The sequence below is a fragment of the Lathamus discolor genome, chromosome W (assembly GCF_037157495.1).
Source record: "Lathamus discolor isolate bLatDis1 chromosome W, bLatDis1.hap1, whole genome shotgun sequence".
Classification (NCBI taxonomy): domain Eukaryota; kingdom Metazoa; phylum Chordata; class Aves; order Psittaciformes; family Psittacidae; genus Lathamus; species Lathamus discolor.
The window spans coordinates 29,100,732-29,122,741 of NC_088908.1; the positions used below are offsets into that span (position 1 = coordinate 29,100,732).

The 22,010-nt window shown below is 42.9% G+C and overlaps 1 protein-coding gene across 8 annotated transcripts in view; it reads left to right on the forward strand.

Moving 5' to 3' along the window:
- LOC136004242 (C-Maf-inducing protein-like) overlaps positions 1-22,010 on the forward strand; it is a 236,563-nt gene that overhangs the window by 183,669 nt on the left and 30,884 nt on the right. For 7 of the 8 annotated variants that reach the window (XM_065660551.1, XM_065660550.1, XM_065660552.1 and 4 more), the window contains 7 exons: positions 8,036-8,197; positions 9,423-9,461; positions 11,690-11,752; positions 14,028-14,108; positions 15,884-15,987; positions 16,555-16,659; positions 17,884-18,237. In XM_065660551.1, the coding sequence (XP_065516623.1) occupies positions 8,036-8,197; positions 9,423-9,461; positions 11,690-11,752; positions 14,028-14,108; positions 15,884-15,987; positions 16,555-16,659; positions 17,884-18,237 (908 nt within the window). Of the gene's footprint in view, positions 1-7,828; positions 7,959-8,035; positions 8,198-9,422; positions 9,462-11,689; positions 11,753-14,027; positions 14,109-15,883; positions 15,988-16,554; positions 16,660-17,883; positions 18,238-22,010 lie in introns of those variants that run through there. The other variant, XM_065660558.1, reaches the window with a different exon arrangement.

Genomic DNA, 22,010 nt, shown 5'->3' on the forward strand with positions numbered 1-22,010 from the left:
CATATCTAGCTTATAATGTTTCCCCCCACTTCTCTGGCCTGTGGCAAGGAATTTTCAGGCAAGTGAGCGTTAACCAAACCGATTGCATTCAGAGAAGCAACCAAAGCAGAGGAGCTGATGCAGTTCAGCATTTATCACTGGCTAAAATGTAAAATGCAGAAAATGCCTTGACCTGAAAATATGGTAGAGTGCAAAAGTTTGCTGCTGTTGTTTTGAAACCGTTTTAGAGATCAGCACATTAGTCTTTCTGTGCAAAACCTTCAGAAGGTCATGAAGAGTATGAATACTGCAGCATGAGCAGTCTGAATTTCCTGATTTGGAAGAGTTTCTATAATCTCATCCTGGTTCCAGGCCTTTGCCTGGAATGGGACTTTTTATAGACTTAGTCTTTTCAGGTGAATTGCTTTTTTTCTTCATACTGGTAAATGCTGTAAGTAGGAACTTGGTTCAGAAGGCTTTCAGTGGATCCAGCTAGTGATTTAAGCCAGTCTCAGGCTATCAGGGAAAATTCTCCTAGCAACAAGTTACTCTTGCGTATTTTTCAGTGATGCCTGCTAGTGTTAAAAGCAGAATATGGATCTAGCATGGCATGGGGATATGTTGCCATCTTTGTTTCCATGAAGGTATCGAGTTAATAGACAGAATGCCAGCAGGTGGTGCTCAAAAATGCATGGTGTAGCTCCTGGGCTTTGTAGGACAAGCCAAGCATGTGTGTTGAACATCACAAGCAACTATTCCTGTTTCTTGTGCAGCATTTTAACAAAATGTGCTGCTACAGTGGAGAAGACCGTTCTGGTGTCTGCTCTTTGTGCCTTTTTTTCCTCTGTACCCTCGCATTTAGCAAGAGGCACCTCCATTTAACATAAGCACCATCAACTAGCTTGGCTCAGCCATCGCCACAATGAGCTGGGGAGGGCCTCTGTGTGGGAGGTTGACCTTTTCCCTTTTCTAGAACTGCCCTCGTTGCTCAGCAAGAAATAAACAATTTCTGGCACACACAGCCCTCAAAGTCAGCATATGCACCTGCAGTAGCTCCAGCTTCTCCAGTAAAGAAGTGATGAGTTACATGTTGCTGTGTGGTAAAGGGCTGAAGAGCAGAGGACTAGAATTTAACAGGCTGTTCTGGATTAGGGTTGGCAATTAATTTTTTGTAATCACAGAATCACAGAATCCCAAGGGTTGGAAGGGACCTCAAAAGATCATCTAGTCCAACCCCCCTGCAAGAGCAGGGTAACCTACAGTACATCACACAGGAACTTGTCCAGGCGGGCCTTGAATATCTCCAGTGTAGGAGACTCCACAACCCCCCTGGGCAACCTGTTCCAGTGCTCTGTCACTCTTACAGTAAAGAAGTTCTTCCTGATGTTAACGTGGAACTTCCTATGTTCCAGTTTACACCCATTGCCCCTTGTCCTATCACTGGATATCACTGAAAAAAGCCTAGCTCCATCATCCTGACACCCACCCTTTACATATTTGTAAACATTGATGAGGTCACCCCTCAGTCTCCTCTTCTCCAAGCTAAAGAGACCCAGCTCCCTCAGCCTCTCCTCATAAGGGAGATGTTCCACTCCCTTAATCATCTTTGTGGCTCTGCGCTGGACTCCTTCAAGCAATTCCCTGTCCTTCTTGAACAGAGGGGCCCAGAACTGGACGCAATATTCCAGATGTGGCCTCACCAAGGCTGAGTAGAGGGGGAGGAGAACCTCTCTTGACCTACTAACCACTCCCTTTCTAATGCACCCTAAGATGCCATTTGCCTTCTTGGCCACAAGAGCACATTGCTGGCTCATGGTCATCCTCCTATCCACCAGGACCCCCAGGTCCCTTTCCCCTTCACTACTTTCCAGCAGGTCAACCCCCAACCTGTACTGGTACATGGGGTTGTTCTTCCCCAGATGCAAGACTCTACACTTGCCCTTGTTAAATTTCATCAAGTTTCTCCCCGCCCAACTCTCCAGCCTGTCCAGGTCACGCTGAATGGCAGCACAGTCCTCTGGTGTGTCAGCCACTCCTCCCAGTTTTGTGTCATCAGCAAACTTGCTGAGGGTGCACTCAGTTCCCTCATCCAGGTCATTGATGAAAATATTAAACAGCACCGGTCCCAGCACCGACCCCTGAGGGACTCCACTAGTCACAGACCTCCAGCTAGATTCTGCGCCATTGACCACAACTCTCTGCCTTCTTCCTTTCAACCAGTTCTCGATCCACCTCACTACTTGATCGTCAAGCCCACACTTCCTTAGCTTATCTATGAGGATGCTGTGGGAGACAGTATCAAATGCCTTACTGAAATCAAGAAAAACTACATCTACCGCTCTACCATGTAATGAAGATATTATTTGCAGATAGGTTCCCAAGAGCATTGAACATTTTCTGGCCACCAGTAGCAAAGTAAAGATAAAATTTGGTCATAAAGAAGGCTAACTTTCTTGCCTGTTTTGGATCAAGTGCTTTAAGACATTCCTAATATGAAAGGCCTTGATAGGGCTGAAATAGGCAGTTGTTCCATGCCATCCAGTTTTGTGCATTAGTCTCCATTTTTCTTAGATATCAACTACATCAGTGTTATCATCTTTTCCAAGGAAGTGGTGTTTGAGCAAGGACTATGGTATGAGTCTATTATGGGACTGAAAAACGTATAAAGATGTTACTTAAAAAGCTAAAAGTTTCCTAGGCTCTCCTGAACTTTCTGTTCACAGCAGTGTTCAGGAGCTTTTGAGCACTGATAGCATAAAACACTGCTTACAGATTTTTGTCATATTTTCTTGCTTAATAACACTGGAAAAGTAATTTTTCACACGTGGGCTTCAATTCCTCCTCCTCTAAAAGAGGACTGAGGCTTAGGTCTTTGGGTTTCTGCAAGACTTAATTAGAGTGATTTGAGAATGAAGGATGCCCTGTCAGTATCACTTAATTCCCCATGCTGCTTCTTCTTGGTACTTATTAAATTCAGTAGGTTTGCTTTTAAAGTCAGCATAGCAAGATTTTGGAATTACACTATCTGTGCGGTTCTGGCTTGTCAGTAACTAGGAGGGTCAAATTCCATGTTGGCATCGCTCACATAAATTGTCGCAGGAGCTGCTGCTTTTAGTGAAATCCCAGAGAGACTGCATTCCCATCCCAGTATTTTTCTTCTACATGCTATTATGAATGTTGTGTATTTTCAGCAGCTGAAGGCATCTTTTGCATCTACATCCAGGGGGAATGAACTCCTCACACATGTTGACATGCCTGTTTTCAGATATGGGTCTTTACCAGGCAGCTTTGCTTTTAAGCTTGTGAGTAATTATTGTTTCTTCTTGCTCTGGAATCAGCACAGGTAGAATAAAGCACATGGCTTGGTGTTGGCTAGGTGCTTGCTGATGCACAGCAAATTGCTTCTGTAACTGACTGATAGGTTTCAAGCATTAATTGAAGCTTTAAGCAAGGTGCTCAACAGTGAAAAGCATTCTGATGAGAAAACCAGCAGCGTTTTTGATGATGAGAAAAACATGGGCAAAGGTTCAGGATAGCAGAGTTCAACCCTCTTGGGGATGGCTCCTCTATTTATTTATTTTCTGCTGCTTTCCCACCATCATTCCAGACTTCCATAATGTCGTTTGCAGATTGCAACTTAGTACATCAGTGCAGCACAACCATTTGTGCTGAAAACATGATGACTGATAAGTTTGGATTTTTATTTTTTGGTGGGGTCAGCATGTCTGCTAAGGTAGCTGTCCCCTGATGCTCCCTTGGAGTCACTGTCTGCCTGGTCTGAGCAGCAGCTTGTTTAGGTCTCTCTTATGTAGCAGGGAGTACAGCTCCTGCTGTCCTTTATGTACATCATCATCATCATAACTTTAATTTTTAATGGACATGTCTAAAAGGGAAAGGAAACCTCCCTTACTCCTCCCTCCCCCCAAGAAAGAGTGGATTTGACAGCTGAAGAAAGATATTTGTGGTAGGGTTGTCTGAGCAGCATCCTGTTGGGCAAGAGGGTTTCCTTCAGCAGCAAGGGGCAGCCCAGAGCAAGCAGTGTTGTAATAACCCAGTTCTCCAGCTCTTGTGCTCTGCCAGCCCCCACTTCTTATCCAGTTTAGAATTCTGCTTTGAATTTGATTTCTTCATATTACAGTGTCCTGGGTTTAGCAGTAGCAGTCATTTTTCTCCTTCTTAGGAACTAGTGCAGTGCTGTGTTTTGATCTTTTGGCCTGGGAACAGTGCTGATAACGCCGATGTTTTCAGTTGCTGCTCGAATGTTTGGTCTGGCCAAGGACTTTCTGAGCCTCATGCTCTGCCAGGGAGGAGGGAAAGCCAGGGGGAAGCAGAGACAGGACACCTGACCCAAACTAGCCAAAGAGGTATTCCATAACACAGCACGTCATCCCCAGGAGGTAACGGAGAGTTACCTGGAAGGGCTAGGACTGCAGGGTTGGAGGAGTTATTGGTCGGTGCTCGGCTGGGGGGAGTGGGGCGAGTTATTGGTCGGCTGGTGTTGAGGTGTTGTATTCTCTTCCCTTGTTATTTCCTTTAGCATTATTATTATTGGTGGTAGCAGTAGTGGTTTGTGTTATACCTTAGTTACTAAACTGTTCTTATCTGAACCTGTGGGAGTTGCATTCTTTTCGATTCTCCTCTCCGTCCCTCCAGGAGCAGGGGGAGGGCAAGAAGGGGGGGGGGGGAGTGAGTGGACAGGCTATATGGTTTATGGCTGACTTTGTTTAAACCACGACATACAGAACCAAGGAGTAGATTTCAATGTGGAAAATCTATCTGTTGAGCTAGCTTTGTTTAGTGTCCTCAATTAGTAAGAAAAAAGTTGCTTCAAGTTACAAAGCTGGCTGGTTGGCTTTGAAGTTTAGATTTTACTTAGTGCTGGGGTAGGTCTAACAGAAAGACCCTAAAAAAAGGCGCTATACGAATAATAGAAATTCAACTCTGATTCGAGTTTCCTAAAGATTCTAAGAAATCTGATTATGGTAGAAGCGATGCTGGTGGCATTTGCTCACTTCTGAAATTCCAAACACATTTGATAGTTTCTGCAGTATGTGTTTTCATGTTCCTTTAGCATTACAGTAGCTTAAAATGCACTGAAAGTGTAAACTACTTGCCAGTGTGCTTTTGTTCTTGCGTGAATTTAATTTAAAAGATAATTGGATTGCTTTATTAGCCTTTTACATGTCAGCCCAGTGCCACCCTCTTCTCCCCCCTCTAACAACATTGACAAACCCAAGGCATCTGAAATCTTTATTTTTCTGTATTGTTCTCTTCTCTTGTGTTTCAGATAGGGTATAGCAGTGACTATTTTTTCTGTTGAGCATTAAATATGCTGCCATGGTGGGAAAGAAGCAGCTGATAAGCAGAGAGCCAGCCTGTTCAGATGATTCCTGCAGGGCTGCCCTTTGCGAATGAAGGAGGAAATACCATATAGCAGCAAAGCTCCAAAACAAAATAGAGAAGGCTGGCCCTTCGCAAAGTTCTCTGCCTTTATCACACTGGCAATTGAAAGCCTAAAATGTGTGCAGCTGAATCTGCAAGCTTCACGACATGGGCAGTTTTTGTGATTTTCCTGGAAATGCTGCCTAGGAATGAAAGACCCATTTTTTAGTGCAAAACACTGATGTTTTAAAGTAAAAAAAGAAGTGCCAGCCTGTGTTATTTAATAAACCTGAATATCTATCCAAACTTCTTGACATCCCTTTGACCAGAGGACTAAATTCACACACAGAGATGAGTGGAAGGGCATATGAACCAAACCAAGTGCTGTGGTCCTGGCAGTCACCCTCCTCGTGCAGCAGAGCTCCTTCCCTGCTATCTCCGGGTCCAAGCGCTACATCCAGTGCCGCTCCAGTGCTGCTTGCCTTAGCAAGCCCCTCCTGGTTCCAGTGCACCCTTTGGACTGTTTTGGGGAGAGGCCTTCTAACACTCATCATTGTTTCCTTGAACTTACAGAGTTGCATCAAGCCACCTCTGGGGATTTGGGAGGGTGGGTTTTCTCTAAAGAATATTATTTATAATACAAAGCAGCCTCTGCTCCAGTCATTTGCGGTAACATGGCTGCTGAGGAGGTAAGAATTGTCTTCTGCTGGTCTGTGGATGGGGCAATTGATGAAATAGCTTTGGGCATGTCCATATATAATGCAGGGGCATGCAGAGAACTGGGACATGTGGGATTACGCAGCTGGGAATGTTTTTCTTGAGAGTGGAAATGCTGTTGCATGGAAGACTTGGAGACTTTATAAGTTAGTTTCTGTTACAACTAGAGGATGACAGTGTGACTTTTCAGGATCTTTCAAGACAGAACAAAAAGACTGTGTGTTTACTGGGACTTTGCACTTTGATGCTATTGATTTTAATTAATTCTGAATGCGAATTCGTCAATTAGCAGTGTAGAATAAAGTGTCTATAGAATGATGCTTTGATGGCCTCTCCCCCTGTAATAACAGGTACCTCTTATTAGCATGAGAATAAGGTGCTTGCAAGAGGAGATGATGGAAAGAAAGATGCTCTGGAGTTTTAAACTTAAATTGAAAAAAAGGAAATCAGGTTTTTATTGCTTCCACAGAAGAAATTGGTATAGACATATGAGGTTTTCTTTTTCATTTTGTCGTGGTTTCTATTTTGTCGATCTAGCCCTTCTGGGTAACTCCCCCCCAGTTTATATACCGGTCATGACATGCTGTGTTATGGAATACCTCTTTGGCTAGTTTGGGTCAGGAGTCCTGTCTCTGCTTCCTCCTGGCTTCCCCTCCTCCCTGGCAGAGCATGAGACTCAGAAAGTCCTTGGTCAGAGTAAACAACTAAGTAATCTCAAGAGTACCCAAAGGCCATTCAAAACCTTCAGAACTCTCAAATGATGCTCTAAATAGTCTGTTGGGGGAGCTGAAAATGTAAGGGAATGTCTCCTTCATAGGTTGACTGCCCAAGGAGGGGAAAAAAAATGTATAATAGCTAAATACTTCCATTATATAACTCCCAAAGTATAGAGGTGATGACCACACTGGGAATGCAAGCCAGATCAGTTTCATGATCAATGAGTCTTTTGTATTACAAGTCATTACCACAAAGTACAGAGAAACAAGAACCTTAGCCCAAGTCTCCCAGCCAATAAACACTAAGCCAGCAAATACAGGCTGTAAGTAAGGTACGACATGCTGAAACTCTGAGATCAAGAGCAACAACTTTGAGAGCCAATAAATCAGCATTGTGATGAGTGACAATCTGAAACAATGAAAGTTTGTCACAAATACGATTAGACACACTCTTTTCAGATCTGTCGTTATCTCAACCCTTCATGCCCCACGTTGGGTGCCACAAAGAACTGTTGTGGTTTAAGCCCAGCCGGTAACTCACAACCATGCAGCTGCTCTCTCACTGCCCACCTCCCCCCCCCTTCCTCCCCCTGTTCCCAGAGGGATGGGGAGGAGGACTGAAAGATTGTAGCTCCCATGGGTTGAGATAAGAACAGTCCGATAACTAGGGTATAAAAGAAACCACTGCTGCTACCACTGATAATGATAATGATAAGGGAAATAACAAGGGAAGAGAATACAACCGCTCACCACATGCCGACCGATACCCAGCCTGACCCGAGCAGTGATCTAACCCTTCCGGGTAACTGCCCCCAGTTTATATACTGGGCATGACGTGCATTGGTATGGAATACCCCTTTGGTTAGTTTGGGTCAGGTGTCCTGTCTCTGCTTCCTCCTGACTTCCCCTCCTCCTTGGCAGAGCATGAGACTCAAAAAGTCCTTGGTCAGAGTAAACATTACTTAGCAACAACTGAAAACATCGGTGTTACCAGTGTTGTTCCCAGGCTGAAAGTCAAAACCACAGCACTGCAACAGCTACTAAGAAGGAGAAAAATGACTGCAACTGCTGAACCTAGGACACATTTAAATGTTTCAAGTACAGCTTTTCAGCAAACAGAAAAGCAAAACTCAAAATACAAAGCAGTCCACTTGGCAGTTGCATGTAGGAAGCACATTTTCACTCACTTGTTTCAAGGGGTTCATGGTGGTGTCAGCATGACACTTTCATTTTTCTTGCAGAAGAAGATTTACAAGTACAAGAAGGTACTTGGTAACCCTAGCCGCTGGGAGGTGGTGTTGAAGGAGATCAGGACACTGGTGGACATGGCGCTGACATCTCCGCTTCAGGATGACTCCATTCACCAAGCACCACTGGAGATTGTCTCAAAGCTGTTCTCAGAGGTATGACCTCAGTAGTGCTCCTGCAAGACACTGTCCATTTAGATGAGAGACAAACAATTAAAAGTTTGTGGTGGGTTTTATTTTAACTTGGGCTTTCAAAATTCTGCCTTTGAGTCTGCTCCTGACTTCTGCTGACTTGAGTGGAATTTGTAATTGCTGGGGAGAAGGAGAATTTGACACTTATTAGGTAGATTTCTAGAAACAAAACAAAACACATTTCTCTTGAGGCTTTTTGTTTGTTTTTGTTGATTGTTTGTGATAAATTTATCATGGGTCTGTTTCATGTCTTATTTCAAGTCAGTGACAAACCTCCCTTGGACTTCCATTGGCTTTGTTTCCATGACTGATAATTCTTGTAGCAACAATGTATATACCAATAAATTTATTATGCAGTTATTATTATCAGTTCTGTCAAAAAAAAAAAAAAGTTGTTCTTCAAAGGTTCAGCAGTATCTATCCTCCTTTTATGGCATCTATTTGAAATAATTAACTTTTCATGGACAGAAAATGTAATGCCAAGCAGGTTTTTCATGTCAGTTCTGATGTATGAAGATTTGTGATAGCAAAAATGTTGCTAGCTGCTTTTCTTGCAGTAGGCAAAGATCTTAGCAACTCACAACTCTATAACCTCTGAATGGATCATGCTGCTGAGAAAGCTAAAAGTAATCTCTTTTATTCAGGTGGCAGCATAGGTGACTTCCAGTAAATTTATTGGCTTTCACTGGTTCTATGATTGAAGAAAAAATTTCAGAAAAACTGCAGCAGTTAGTTTGACAACAAGTGGTATATAACACAACAATCCTATTATTAATTTTTGTAGAAAGAAACAAAACAAAAACACCAAAAAAAAATAAAACACACACACAAAAATACAGCCTGTTGTAAGAAAACATTTTTGAGAAATGTATTGCTGGCTTCAGTTTTCCAAATGATTGAGACCTACTCTGGCATCCTGGTGTTTGTACGCTCAGCTTTCATGGCTGGAGTGACTTGGATCTGAATGTGCTGAGGGAGAAATGGAAGCTTGCACAAGGCCTCATATCAGAGAGTATACCACCTTCTTTAAGAGAATGATTTCAAGGCAATGATTTTTATTATGAAAATAAGCAGTTGCAGTCCTGAGCTTTTCTGCTTGTATCTGGTGTCAGCCAAAAGGACTGTGTATGCTGATGTGCCAACTGAGAGTACTCTTTGCTCAGTCATTTCTTCTATTCAACTCTTTCAGAACAACTTAAGCACTCAAGACCATGAGAACATTATTGTGGTGAGTATCTTTCTGACAAAATCCAAGGACAAATCTGTATTGTTTGTTAATACTTCGGTTAATGCTTGCCTCTGCCCTAGTGAAGCAGGCAAATATGAAAACATTTCCACCAATGCTGGTGAACTTAAGCAGGATCACACTCATTTGTTCTACTGGAATTTGTGTGGTTTTGTCATTTCTCTTTTCTTGTTTCATAGATGAGTAACAATAACATTTCCTTGTCAAGAACAGCACGTTGAGGGTTAATGGCCTCCTTACTGGGCTACACAGTGCAATGTTCACATCTATATATCTACTTGAAATAGTCAAAAAACATCATCTCCAGATGTGCCCTATAAAACCCTTAGGTTTAGTAGCTTTCTGAGGGGCTAATGCTACCATATACAGAATGTCTCCATCGCTGATGGTATGTGAGCAAGTGATTGTTTTTGTAAGTGTGGATATGTGTATGTGTCATTGCAGTTTAACCCCCTGCTTACTTGATTTATAAAAATATCTTCCTCGACTTTTTTCTTTTCTGTAGTTTGCATTTATTTAGACATAGAAATAAGTGAATCAAATGGCATCACTTTGTGCAACAAAATATAAAATCTCAACAATTTATCAAAAAGGTGGAACTTGGTTCCCCATCACTGTAATTTAATTTCAGTCACTGGCAATTTCCAGATTTACCCAGTAATCTAATGTAGAACCTCACCACCACCTGATCTTATCACATCCCTTTGACACTTTCTGCAAAATGACAAGGTGGCATGTAGCTGCCAGTAGGTGTGACTGCTTCTTGATATACCATTTTAGCTAGAATCAGCCACTGAGATAAGTTTCTGAAGTGGTATTTACTTCTCTTTGAGATCTGCTGCAGCTTTTGTTTTACCCTAGTGCCAAGGGCAATTCAGGCCTCAGATACAACTACTTGTTTTGGGGGAAGGATTTTTTAATAAAAGATGCAAGGTGGCCCTGTTGTGAGCAGGAAAGTTGGACTAGGTGGCCTTCTTAAGGAGACAAGGAGGGCAAAAACACAAAGCAGGCTGCCTTAGTAAAACTCCTGATGTCATTCAAATAAAATATCTGGTCTTCACTTGCTTAATACGGTGTCCTAGCCACTGTATTTAGAGTCTTATTTTTAAATGGGTATTGGGAATCCCTTTAGCTCAAGACTTGAAAAGCCAGAAGGCAGTATCACATAGAGAGAATACATTATTCTAGTTCCATTTTCTAATTTACCAAGGAAATAACAACCACATAAGTTCATTACACCCTCAGTGGCAGGTATGACCTCTAATGTATTTACTGAGCGTAAGCACATTGGTTTGCGTAGCAACAGAGAAGGAATGGTTGATCTCAACTTGCACAAAGTTAGATGCTTGATTTTGATAAATAGGGTCCACCAAAGTAAGAACAGTGCTGTGGTACTTGTAGTGACTTATTTCTCACAAAAAGAGCTTGAACTCTTTCATAGAATCATAGAATCATAGAATAGTTAGGGTTGGAAAGGACCTAAAGATCATCTAGTTCCAACCCCCCTGCCATGGACAGGGACACCTCACACTAAAACATCCCACCCAAGGCTTCGCCCAACCTGGCCTTGAACACTGCCAGGGATGGAGCACTCACAACCCCCCTGGGCAACCGATTCCAGTGCCTCACCACCCTAACAGGAAAGAATTTCCTCCTTATATCCAATCTAAACTTCCCCTGTTTAAGTTTTAACCCGTTACCCCTTGTCCTGTCACTACAGTCCCTGACGAAAAGACCCTCCCCAGCATCCCTATAGGCCCCCTTCAGATACTGGAAGGCTGCTATGAGAAAGGATGTAAGGATGTGTGTGTGTTGTTTTTTTTTCTTTTGGGGAGATGTTGTAACTGAAACAGGGAGTCTGATTCATCCTTGCTGTATTACATCCTGAAACAATTCGCCTGCTCCTGTTTTTATTTAAACCATTATAAAAATTGTGCTTCTTTTGTTGTGTGTTATATATTTACACTGATACAGTTAAAGGCAAAATTTCACAAAGGATGCATAGCAAAGGTGTGCTTGAGCTTACATGTAAAATAAACACACATGTAAAATAAACACACAGCCTATCTCTAATTTCTCTATTGGTGCTTTTGTCATTCCTTTTTAAAAGTGAGCTGCTTTTTTTTCCCTCAATCAAAATATTTCCCTGCAAGATGATTGCTCCAGTTGCAATCCTCTAAATTGTTCTCTCTCTTTCTTTCTTTTTAAAGGCAACAGCACCTTTGCTGGAAAGCAACAATCCTCCTCCTGACCTCTGTGAATTCTTCTGCAAGGTATCAGAACAGCTTTGCTTTCTGAAACAACTGTCTATGAATGTAGTTCTTTGAGGGGGTGGTTGTTGTTTATTTTCCTATAGTGCCTTACCTCATGCCCAAATTGTTTTCAGGTTTTGGTCAACAAGCAAATAGTTAACAGCACCATTATGATAAATAGATCTGTATTCTTCATGCATCAGACTGCATAGTCATGATGACCCATTGTCCTGGGTTTACAAGGAGCCGTTTTGCTCCTTCTTAGTAACTGGTGCAAGCTCTGTGTTTTGACTTCCAGCCTGGGCAGAGAGCTGATAACACCGATTATTTTTAATTGTTGCTAAGTAATGTTTATTCTGGCCAAGGACTATGTGAGTCTCATGCTCTGCTGGGGTCGAGGGGAGGCTGGGAGGAAGCAGAGACAGGACACCTGACCCAAACTAGCCAAAGAGGTATTCCATACCACAGCACATCACGCCCATGGAGGTAACTGGGAGTTACCCGGAAGGGCACACTCTCTCTCTCTTCGGGGGGGTCGAACTCGTTCGGCGGTGGTATCGTATTCTCTTGTTATTTTCTCTTATCAATATTATCATTGGTGGTAGCAGTAGTGATTTGTGTTATACCTTAGTTACTGGGCTGTTCTTATCTCAACCCGTGGGAGTTACATTCTCCTGATTCTCCTCCCCATCCCTCCAGGAGTGGGGAGGGTTGGGGGGGGGGGGGGGGTGACTGGACAAGCTGTGTGGATCGGTTTAAACCACGACAGTTCTTTGGTCCTACCTGGAGCCTTTGGCAGAAAGCTCCAGGGGAGACTCGAGGTCGACCCCTTGGTTTTTGGAGCCGGGGGTACAAAGGATCTGAGGCCAGCTATACCCCAACTGAGAAAGAGATACTGGCAGACTATGAAGGGGTTCGAGCTGCTTCGGAAGTGATTGGCACTGAAGCACTGTTCCTCCTGGCACCCCGGTTGCCCGTACTGGGCTGGATATTCAAAGGCAGGGTTTCCTCTACACATCATGCAACTGATGCTACATGGAGTAAATGGGCTGCACTAATTACACAACAAGCTCGAATAGTAAATCCCAGTCATCCAGGCATTCTAGAAGTCATCATGGACTGGCCAGAGGGCAAAGATTTTGGAATGTCACCAGAGGAGGAAGTGATGCGTGCTGAAGAGGCTCCACCATATAACAAACTGTCAGAAAGTGAAAAACAGTATGCCTTGTTTACTGATGGGTCCTGCTGTATTGTGGGAAAGCATCGGAGATGGAAGGCAGCTGTATGGAGTCCTCGGCGACAAGTTGCAGAAACAGCTGAAGGAGAGGGCGAATCGAGTCAGTTTGCCAAGGTGAAAGCCATCCAGCTGGCCCTGGACATTGCTGAACGAGAAAAGTGGCCAGTACTTTATCTCTACACTGACTCATGGATGGTGGCAAATGCCCTGTGGGGGTGGTAGCAGCAATGGAAGCAAAGCAATTGGCAACACAGAGGTAAACCCATCTGGGCTGCTTCACTGTGGCAAGATATCGCTGCCCGGGTGCAGAACCTGGTGGTGAAGGTACGCCATGTAGATGCACATGTACCCAAGAGTCGGGCCATTGAGGAACACCAGAACAAGCAACAAGTGGATAAAGCTGCTAAGATTGAAGTGGCTCAGATGGACTTAGACTGGCAACATAAAGGTGAATTATTTTTGGCCTGGTGGGCCCATGACACTTCAGGCCATCAGGGCAGAGATGCAACATATAGATGTGCTTGTGATCGAGGGGTGGACTTAACAATGGACACTATTGCCCAGGTTATTCATGAGTGTGAAACGTGCTGCAATTAAACAAGCCAAACAGTTAAAGCCTCTCTGGTATGGAGGACGATGGCTGAAGTACAAATATGGGGAGGCCTGGCAGATTGACTATATCACACTCCCACCAACCCGCCAAGGCAAGCGCCATGTGCTTACTATGGTGGAAGCAACCACTGGATGGCTTGAAAGATACGCTGTGCCCCACGTTGGGTGCCAAAAACGAACTGTTGTGGTTTAAACCGATCCACACAGCTTGTCCACTCACCCCCCCCCCCCCCCCCCCCCCCCCGACCCTCCCCACTTCCGGAGGGATGGGGAGGAGAATCAGGAGAATGTAACTCCCACGGGTTGAGATAAGAACAGCCCAGTAACTAAGGTATAACACATATCACTATCTTGTTAATTTTGGGGTAATCCATGCATGAGGTACGAAGCCCGAGACCCCTTTTCATGATTTCCGCAGCTCACAAAATGACTTGTTACTCATTACAGCACTGCCGAGAGCGCCCGCGGTCCACAGTTGTGATAGAAGTGTTCACACCAGCGGTACAGAGGATTCTCAAACACAACATGGTGAGTGCACATGTTACAGGAACTTGGTCAGCTTGGAGAAGTTTGTCCTGGGTTCAGCTGTAAGTTATTTTTCTCCTTAGTAGCTGGTGCAGTGATGTGTTTTGGCTTTAGTTTGAGAACAAAGCTGACAACACACCGATGTTTTTAGTTGTTACTAAGAAATGCTTACTCCAATCAAGGACTTTTCAGTCTCATGCTCTGCCAGGCAGGAGGGGAAGCTGGGAGGAAGCAGAGACAGGACACCTGACCCAAACTATCCAAAGGGGTATTCTATACTACAACACGTCATGCTCAGTATATAAACTAGGGGGAGTCACCCAGAAGGCCCAGATCGCTGCTCAGGTCGGGCTGGGTATCGGTCAGCGGGTGGTGAGCAATTGCACTGTGCATCACTTGTTCATTGTTTTTTTTTTCCTTTTCCCCTTTTAGTTTTATATTCTCTCCCCTCATTATTTCCCTTATCATTATTATTATTGGTGGTAGTAGTAGAAGTTTTGTATTATACCTTAGTTACTGGACTGTTCTTATCTCAACCCATGGGTTTTACATTCTTTTGATTCTCCTCCCCATCCCTCTGGGGGCAGGGGGTAAGAAGAGGGAGGAGTGAGCGAGTGGCTGCATGGTTCTGAGTTATCAGCTGGGCTTAAACCACAACGGATGATTTTAATTGCAATACCAACTGTGGAATCACTCACAGTCCCTTTGCTGGATGAACTTACCAGGTAGCCATTCAGTGCTAGCAAAGAGTGACACTTAGACTTGAAGATGTGGTTCTGCCTAGGCATTTTTGGTAATTTTCTGTAGCTGTGAAATCTTTGAGATGTTTACATAGGTCGTGCTATAGAAGTGCCTGAAACCAAAATAAGTAACAAGATTTCAGTGATTTGGGAGTGTATCCTCTCTTTTACAGACCTCCAGTTTGTTACCCCTTGTGGCATTTCTTTATATTTCGGTTGCCATTTATTTTTTCAGGATGACTCTTCTTCCACAGCCAGCTGCTTGAGGGATAACTGGGAGGGCTTGTTTATCCTCAGTGGGCCTTGTTCACCACTTTAAATTTATCTTTGTAGTTCAGTAACACCTGTATAATAAGGTTACACCTGTGTAAATGTGAAGAAATGTGCTGGAACACTCAGCAGACAGCAGATTCTACTTTTACATCTAAAAATATCAGGTGATATGAGGAGATGCAGGATTTTAGTTAGCAGGTGCTTTTCCGACTTGAGGATTTGAAGAAAGTGAGCTCACCTGTCAAATTCACATTGCAGCTGGAATAAAACCCCTGGAGAAAGAAATGGTCTCTAGTTTTATACTTGTTCGCTTATTGATTGCATGTCAGAAACATTTTCTCAAAATCCAGAATAGATAGAATGTAAAAAATTGAAGTAAAAAATTATTTTTTAGTTGCATTTCAAAAAAGCTTGGTGTTATGAGTATAAACAAATCTTCAAGACAATAAAAAATTCATTTCAAAATAAAGGTGTAAAGTGAAGTGTATAAAAGAAATGTAAGTGCAGATGGGGTTTTGTTTTGTTTCATTAAACGTGTCTTTTTTTCAAGGTGGGTATGGGGGAAAGAGGAGAATTGGCAAGCATGCCATTATTAGTGGGAAGAATGTTACTTCAGCATGGAGTGATACTGTGCTCTTGAAGCTGTCAGCATAATACAAAGTGAATTTGGTTGTGTTTGAGTTTATTTCTTTTGAAAACCCACAGTTTTGATGTCCATTGCAGCCATGTTTCACTATCTTCACTGAGTCTCTACTTTTTGGACAGGATTTTGGGAAGTGCCCTCTGTTGCGGCTGTTTACTCAGGAGTATATTATGGCTTTGAATGAGCTGAATACTGGAATGGAAGTGGTGAAGAATTTTATTCATAGGTTAGTTACATTTAATTTATGGTATATTTCCAGTCCTATTTACATGCTGGGCTTAAACCATGACACTGTTACTTCTCACAGCCCTGCTCATCTCTTTTCTTGCTGTTAAGAGTAGTTGGTGCTTTTTGGTACTGGAAAACAGCAAATAAATTAGAAGAGTCCATGAGGCAGTGTTGCTGAAGTTTCTTTTTTATTATTTTATTTTTTATTTTAAAACTAAATCTCAAAATATGGCTGGTGTTTTCTGCCTAGTTACAGACTGGAAGCAAATGAACTTGGCTGTGTGTACATTCTTTTTATGCATTTAGACTCAGAGCCTCTCCAAAGAGATTCTCATTAACTTGAGACCACATAATGCTCAGTCATGGTGAAATTTTGGGGAGGACTGTAGAGATACATTTCATAAACAAGGCCATTGGGTAGGGATTTACAGGGTTAAAATAACTCTGTTATGGCCCTTCTGAAGTTTCCCAAGGCAGTCTATCCAGTTCCGGCATCCCATTCTGTCTGACTGCTTTTGCCCACAGAAATCTTTACAATTATTTCACCTTGGGTTTTGTTTTTCAGCATGCATGGTCCAACTGGACAATGCCCCCATCCCAGAGTCCTGCCAAATATTGTAGCTGTCTGCTTAGCAGCCATTTATTCATGTTACGAGGAATTTATCAACAGGTCAGTATGAATTCCCAGTTGACTGCATGTTACTTCCAAACACATGGCATCTGTAAACAAGATCAGTGTGAGCACGGGTGTGGGTATGTGAGAGCATGCCTTTTCATTGCTAGTGCTACATGTGGGAGTTCTGGTCAATCATGTACATGTTTTTGGAGATATGTGATTATATTTCAAGCTCTGTGCTTGAAAACCTGAAAGATGCTGAACCTTCATTCACTTGTACTCACTGCAGTATGTTTTGGGACAGTGAGCATGACAATCTTTTATTGCACATCTTTAGCTCTCATGCTTGAAAATGGGGGCAGTGCTGGTGCTGCAAGGAGCTCAGCAGTTACTGCAAGCTGCAGTAACTTCCAGGATGAAGTTCAACAGCCAGCTGTTCAACAGACCAGCATGCTGATCTTGACCACTGTTGAGATATTTCTCTAAGGCAGACTGTAGCCATAACCATCCTTTTCAGGCCAACAGCAGATGAAAGTGCGCAGTAAGAGTCTTTGTGAAGTAAGCACTACCCAGAGCAGTGTCCAGTTTGCTCCCTTTCTGGCACATGAAGTGTATGTTACACCTAAAGCAAAGGGAAAGGTGAGATCTTGAAGGAGGGGTGGTGCGTAAATCCCTGTGTATCTACAGCTTTGAACGTGAGCTGGTTTCACAGTGCTCTCTCCATTATTATGGAAAATTTGATTCTTGACTTACCACAAAATAGATGCCACAGGTCTTGACACACAAGCCAGTTTCCAGTAGACACTGAGGGTTCCCCTCTGCTATGTTTTCAGTTTGTTTATGCCTATCTGACTTTCCTTACTGTAGAGCATGGACAGGGGCTGCTTAAAGTCTAACAAAAATTCCATACGCAAAGGCTGCAGACAAATGTCTGGGCATGTACTGTAGACAGATACATACTTGGACATGGATTCTGTTACAGCTTTGCACAATTTGGATGGGAAAGTTCACCTTTATACTAAACTGGCATGTCAATTACAGTAATGAAAAGCTTGAATCTTTGTAGAACAGGAGCTGCAGAACACTCCTATTGGACCCTTTTAATATTTTTAATTTATTTCAGTAATTCAATTACATGGAAGAAAGCAATTCAGTGGGCTGGGGTGAAATGCAGTGTGAAATTGCAAAAGATCTTGGCTTCTCAGTGTTGAACTCTCTCTCCTGCTCTCTGCTGCTATGTCTGTCTATTGAAATTATTTGTTTATATTTTAAATTCAGTCGAGACAATTCACCGAGCTTGAAGGAAATCAGGAATGGCTGCCAGCAGCAATGTGACCGAAAGCCTAATCTGCCACTCCGCCTTCTTCACACAAGTCCTGACCTGGTCTCTCAAGAGGCCATCTTGACTGAATCCTGTCTCAAACCAGTTATTGTCACTTCAAATGAAATTCACGTGGAAGTGGAGTACAACAACACAGCTAATCAGAAGATGATAGCCAACGTTGGCAATGACAGTGAGCCCAACCTGATTGACTGCTTGATGGTCAGTCCTACCTGCAGCACCATGAGCATTGAGCTGAGTGCCCAGGCAGACAGGATCCTTGGCTGTTATGTTGAAATACTCAAGATGCTGTGAGTAACTATTCTAAACAGGGTTTTGAACAATGTCATCAAACATTAACAATGGGGGCTTTTCCCACAAACCTGTCGTCTTCAACATCTGTGGCCAGCAAGCATATGGTTATAAATCTTAACTCCAGCTCTGAAGAGTCCAGCCTTTGAAAGAGACATCTGGCACTGCCAGTATGTTCTAAAAATAGCATTAGGAAGATGAAAATGGAAAGCTTATTTGTACAGTGAGCCTCAGGCATATTACAGAAGATGAGATGTTGTTGCCAATGGTTTCTGTTTTGTTCTTGCCCACCAAAAAAAAAAAGTCAACTTATCTCTAGAAAAAGACAGGCCTGTGCTAGGCTCAGTGCCTGTGCAGTGCTGCTCCCCTAGCTTCAGCAGGAGTTGGATGAGGTCAGCATCTTGTCTTCCACTTAGGTGTTTTTCCTTTACATGTTTGTAGAAGTTTTATGACTTGTTTGGATTTACTTGTATTAGAGTGGAGGCTCTGTCAACCAGTTGCTTTGATTCAGCAGACCTATATTAATGAACAAATGCTCAAATAGCCTTTACAAAATGATGGCTCCAGGGTTTCCCGGGAAGCAAATCCTCTGAATATCTTGAAGAGAAATATAAAATAAAAAGTTCTTCAGGAAAAGCTTGTTTTTCTCCTGGATAAATAAATTAAAAGGAGAAAACAAAAGGTGGACTGCAGAATGGAAGCTTGTAATGGAAGTGTAGTAAAACAACCCCCAAACAACTCTGTTGACTTTGACAGACAGCTCTGCTACTGAGTTGCAGTATGCCTTTGGGGAAAACTGTTATGTATCTACATTAATTATTTTTAAGCAATGGAGGATTTTGTGAAAGTTTTGTCCCAGGTTTCAATTTTTTTCAAGATATATAGTACCAATCTGTAACACAATTCTTTAAATCACTGCAGGGCTGGCTTGCAAATACATCCATAACATCCACACACTCAGAACTGTAGACAGGACAGATGAATCTAAGATACTGTTCCTATTACATTCTTGAGCAGGAAGTTCCTTGAAAGCTAATTTTATGGGATTGGGTTGTGGGGTTTTTTGGTTTTTTTTTTGGGGGGGGGGGGGGTTGTTGGTTTTGGTGGTAGCGTTTTTTTGTTGTTTTTCTGTTTGTTGGGTGTTTTTTTTCCTGGCCTAGCCTAGCCTAGCCTCTTCTGCCTTTAGAAAAGTTTTATAATTAATGTTTTCTTTCTACTGGCATGTTCTGCAACTCTTTTCTTTGGTGATACTACAGAATTGGTGCAACTCTCCTCAGATTGCCTTGCCAGAATCCACAATCTGCTTGAGAAGTCACAACCTATGAGAATACAGGATGGTTTCTAAGACAGAGCCACTGATCTGGGTTCCCTTTCATTCCTATTCATCCCTTGATTTTCTTCAGACCTGAAAGCATTAATGCAGAACTGAGTTCTGCTCCTTATTCTGCCACTGGCTTGCTGTGAGGTTTTAGATAAGTTGTTTCTTTTTGTGCCTCAGTTTCCTTATCTTTAAAATACAGGTAAAGGTTTTGAGTGTTGATTTTTAAACTCCTAAACCAGTGACAGAAAAGCGTTGTAGAAGGGCTGGTAGTTATTAACAAAAAAGCAAGGTAATGCTGTTGTGATGCTTATTCCTTGCATGCTCAAATTCTTCTTGAACAATGGCTTTCAGGTGTCAGACTCAATATCATCATCAAAACAAGAGAGTCACCAACAATATCTTTTTTGCATAATTAACTTAGGACAGCAGGGAATAATTTATTTGGGCAGATTTTAATTATTGAAAGTCTAGCAAATAAGGATTCTTAACAGTACCTTCAGCAGAGGACATTTTATTGTTCACCTAACTCCTACACAGCGCTCCTCTGGACTTGCTCCAACAGTCTTTCTTATGTTGAGGACACCAGAACTGCACATAGTACTCCAAGTGGGGTCTCACAAGAGCAGAGTGGAGGGGAAGAATCACCTCCTTTGACCTGCTGGTCATGCTCCTTTTGATGCAGCCCAGAATACGGTTGGCTTTCTGGGCTGAGAGCTCATGCTGCTGCTCATGTTCATTTTCTCATAAGCCAACACCACTAAATCCTTCTCCACAGGGCTGCTCTGAGTCACTTCTCTGCCCAACCTCTAGCTGTGAAATCTTTCGGTTCATCACATTAAATTAGAGGTTCTGAGAGCTGCTTAGTGCTGTCTAGCACCTACTTGCATGTTAATGTTTCCATGTATTAGAGAATTTCTTGTACAGCCAAACTTGTGCTTGAACAGCACAACTGTGGTTAGGGACATTTGCAGTAAAAGGGGCTGTGTGTCCTCTTCCTTGGACTGGAACAGGCCTCCACTGCTCATAGATGGTGTGATAGCATCAGGAAACAGCAAATGTAAGTTTGCCCAAGAAGCCAACTCTACCCTGGTCCCACAGACCCCAGAGAGGGGTCCAGGTGTTTGCACATCTAAAAGGACCCTTTTCTGTTCTCAGCAGCCAGGGCAGGGCCTTTCTAGGGCCTTTCTACGCTTCTACCTTTTCTTCTTTTGGAAAAACAAGCAACTCCTGCTCAAAAGTGGCTGAACATGAAAAGATACCGCACAGTTTTGCAGAGAGCAGGTTTATGCCTTCTATGACATGGGGTCCAATGGGGCTTTTTCTCAGCCTGCCCTGTAGCCCTGAGTGAATTGTATCTTACAATTCAGAGGAGTTGGGCCTAGAACAAGGGAAAAAAGGGATAAGATACTGTCCTGGGTTCAGCAGTAGCATTTTTCTCCTTCTTAGTAGCTGCTGCAGTGCTCTGTTTTTGACTTTCAGCCTGGGAACAACACTGATAACACCAATGTTTTCAGTTGTTGCTAAGTAATGATTACTCCGACTGAGGACTTTCTCAGACTTATGCTGTGCCAGGGAGGAGGGGAAGCCAGGAGGAAGCAGAGACAAGACCCCTGATCCAAACTAGACAAAGGGATATTCCATACCACAGCATGTCATGGCCAGTATATAAACTGGGGGGAGTTCCCTGGAAGGGCTAGATCACCGCTCAGATCAGGCTGGGTATTGGTCGGCAGGTGGTGAGTGGTTGTATTCTCTTTCCTTGTTATTTCCCTTATCATTATTATTATTGGTAAGATAACTACAGATCTGACCAGAGTGTGTCTAATCGTATTTGTGATAAGCAATCATTGTTTTGGATTAATAGTCACTTGTCACAATGCTGATTTATTGGCTCTCAAAGTTGTTGCTCTTGATCTCAGAGTTTCAGCATGTCGTACCTTAAAGATGGTATCTACTGTTTTAGAGTTTATCGGCTGGGGGGCTTGGGATAAGGTTCTTGTTTCACTGTACTTTATGGTAATGACTTGTAATACAAAAGACTCATTGATCATGAAACTGATCTGGCTTATGTTCCCAGCGTGGTCATCACCTCTATACTTTGGGAGGTATATAATGGAAGTGTTTAGCAATTGCACATCTTTTGTTTCCTCCTCGGGTGGTCAACCTATGAAGGAGACGTTCCCTTATGCTCCCAGCTCTGCCACCATACTATTTCCAGTATCATTTGAGAGTTCTGAAGGTTTTGAATGGCCTTTGGGTACCCTTGAGACCTGCCTGCTGACTGTGATGGGGATCACCATGTCGGCACACATACAGAGTGTTTTTTTCCCACAGCCATTTCGTCTGATCTCTAAAGTTGGGTTTGGGTCTTGTCTAGGGTTAGATGATGATATAGGAGGACCAAGAGATTTTCCCCAAGGCTGGACAGTCATGAGTGGCAGGGTGTGGGAG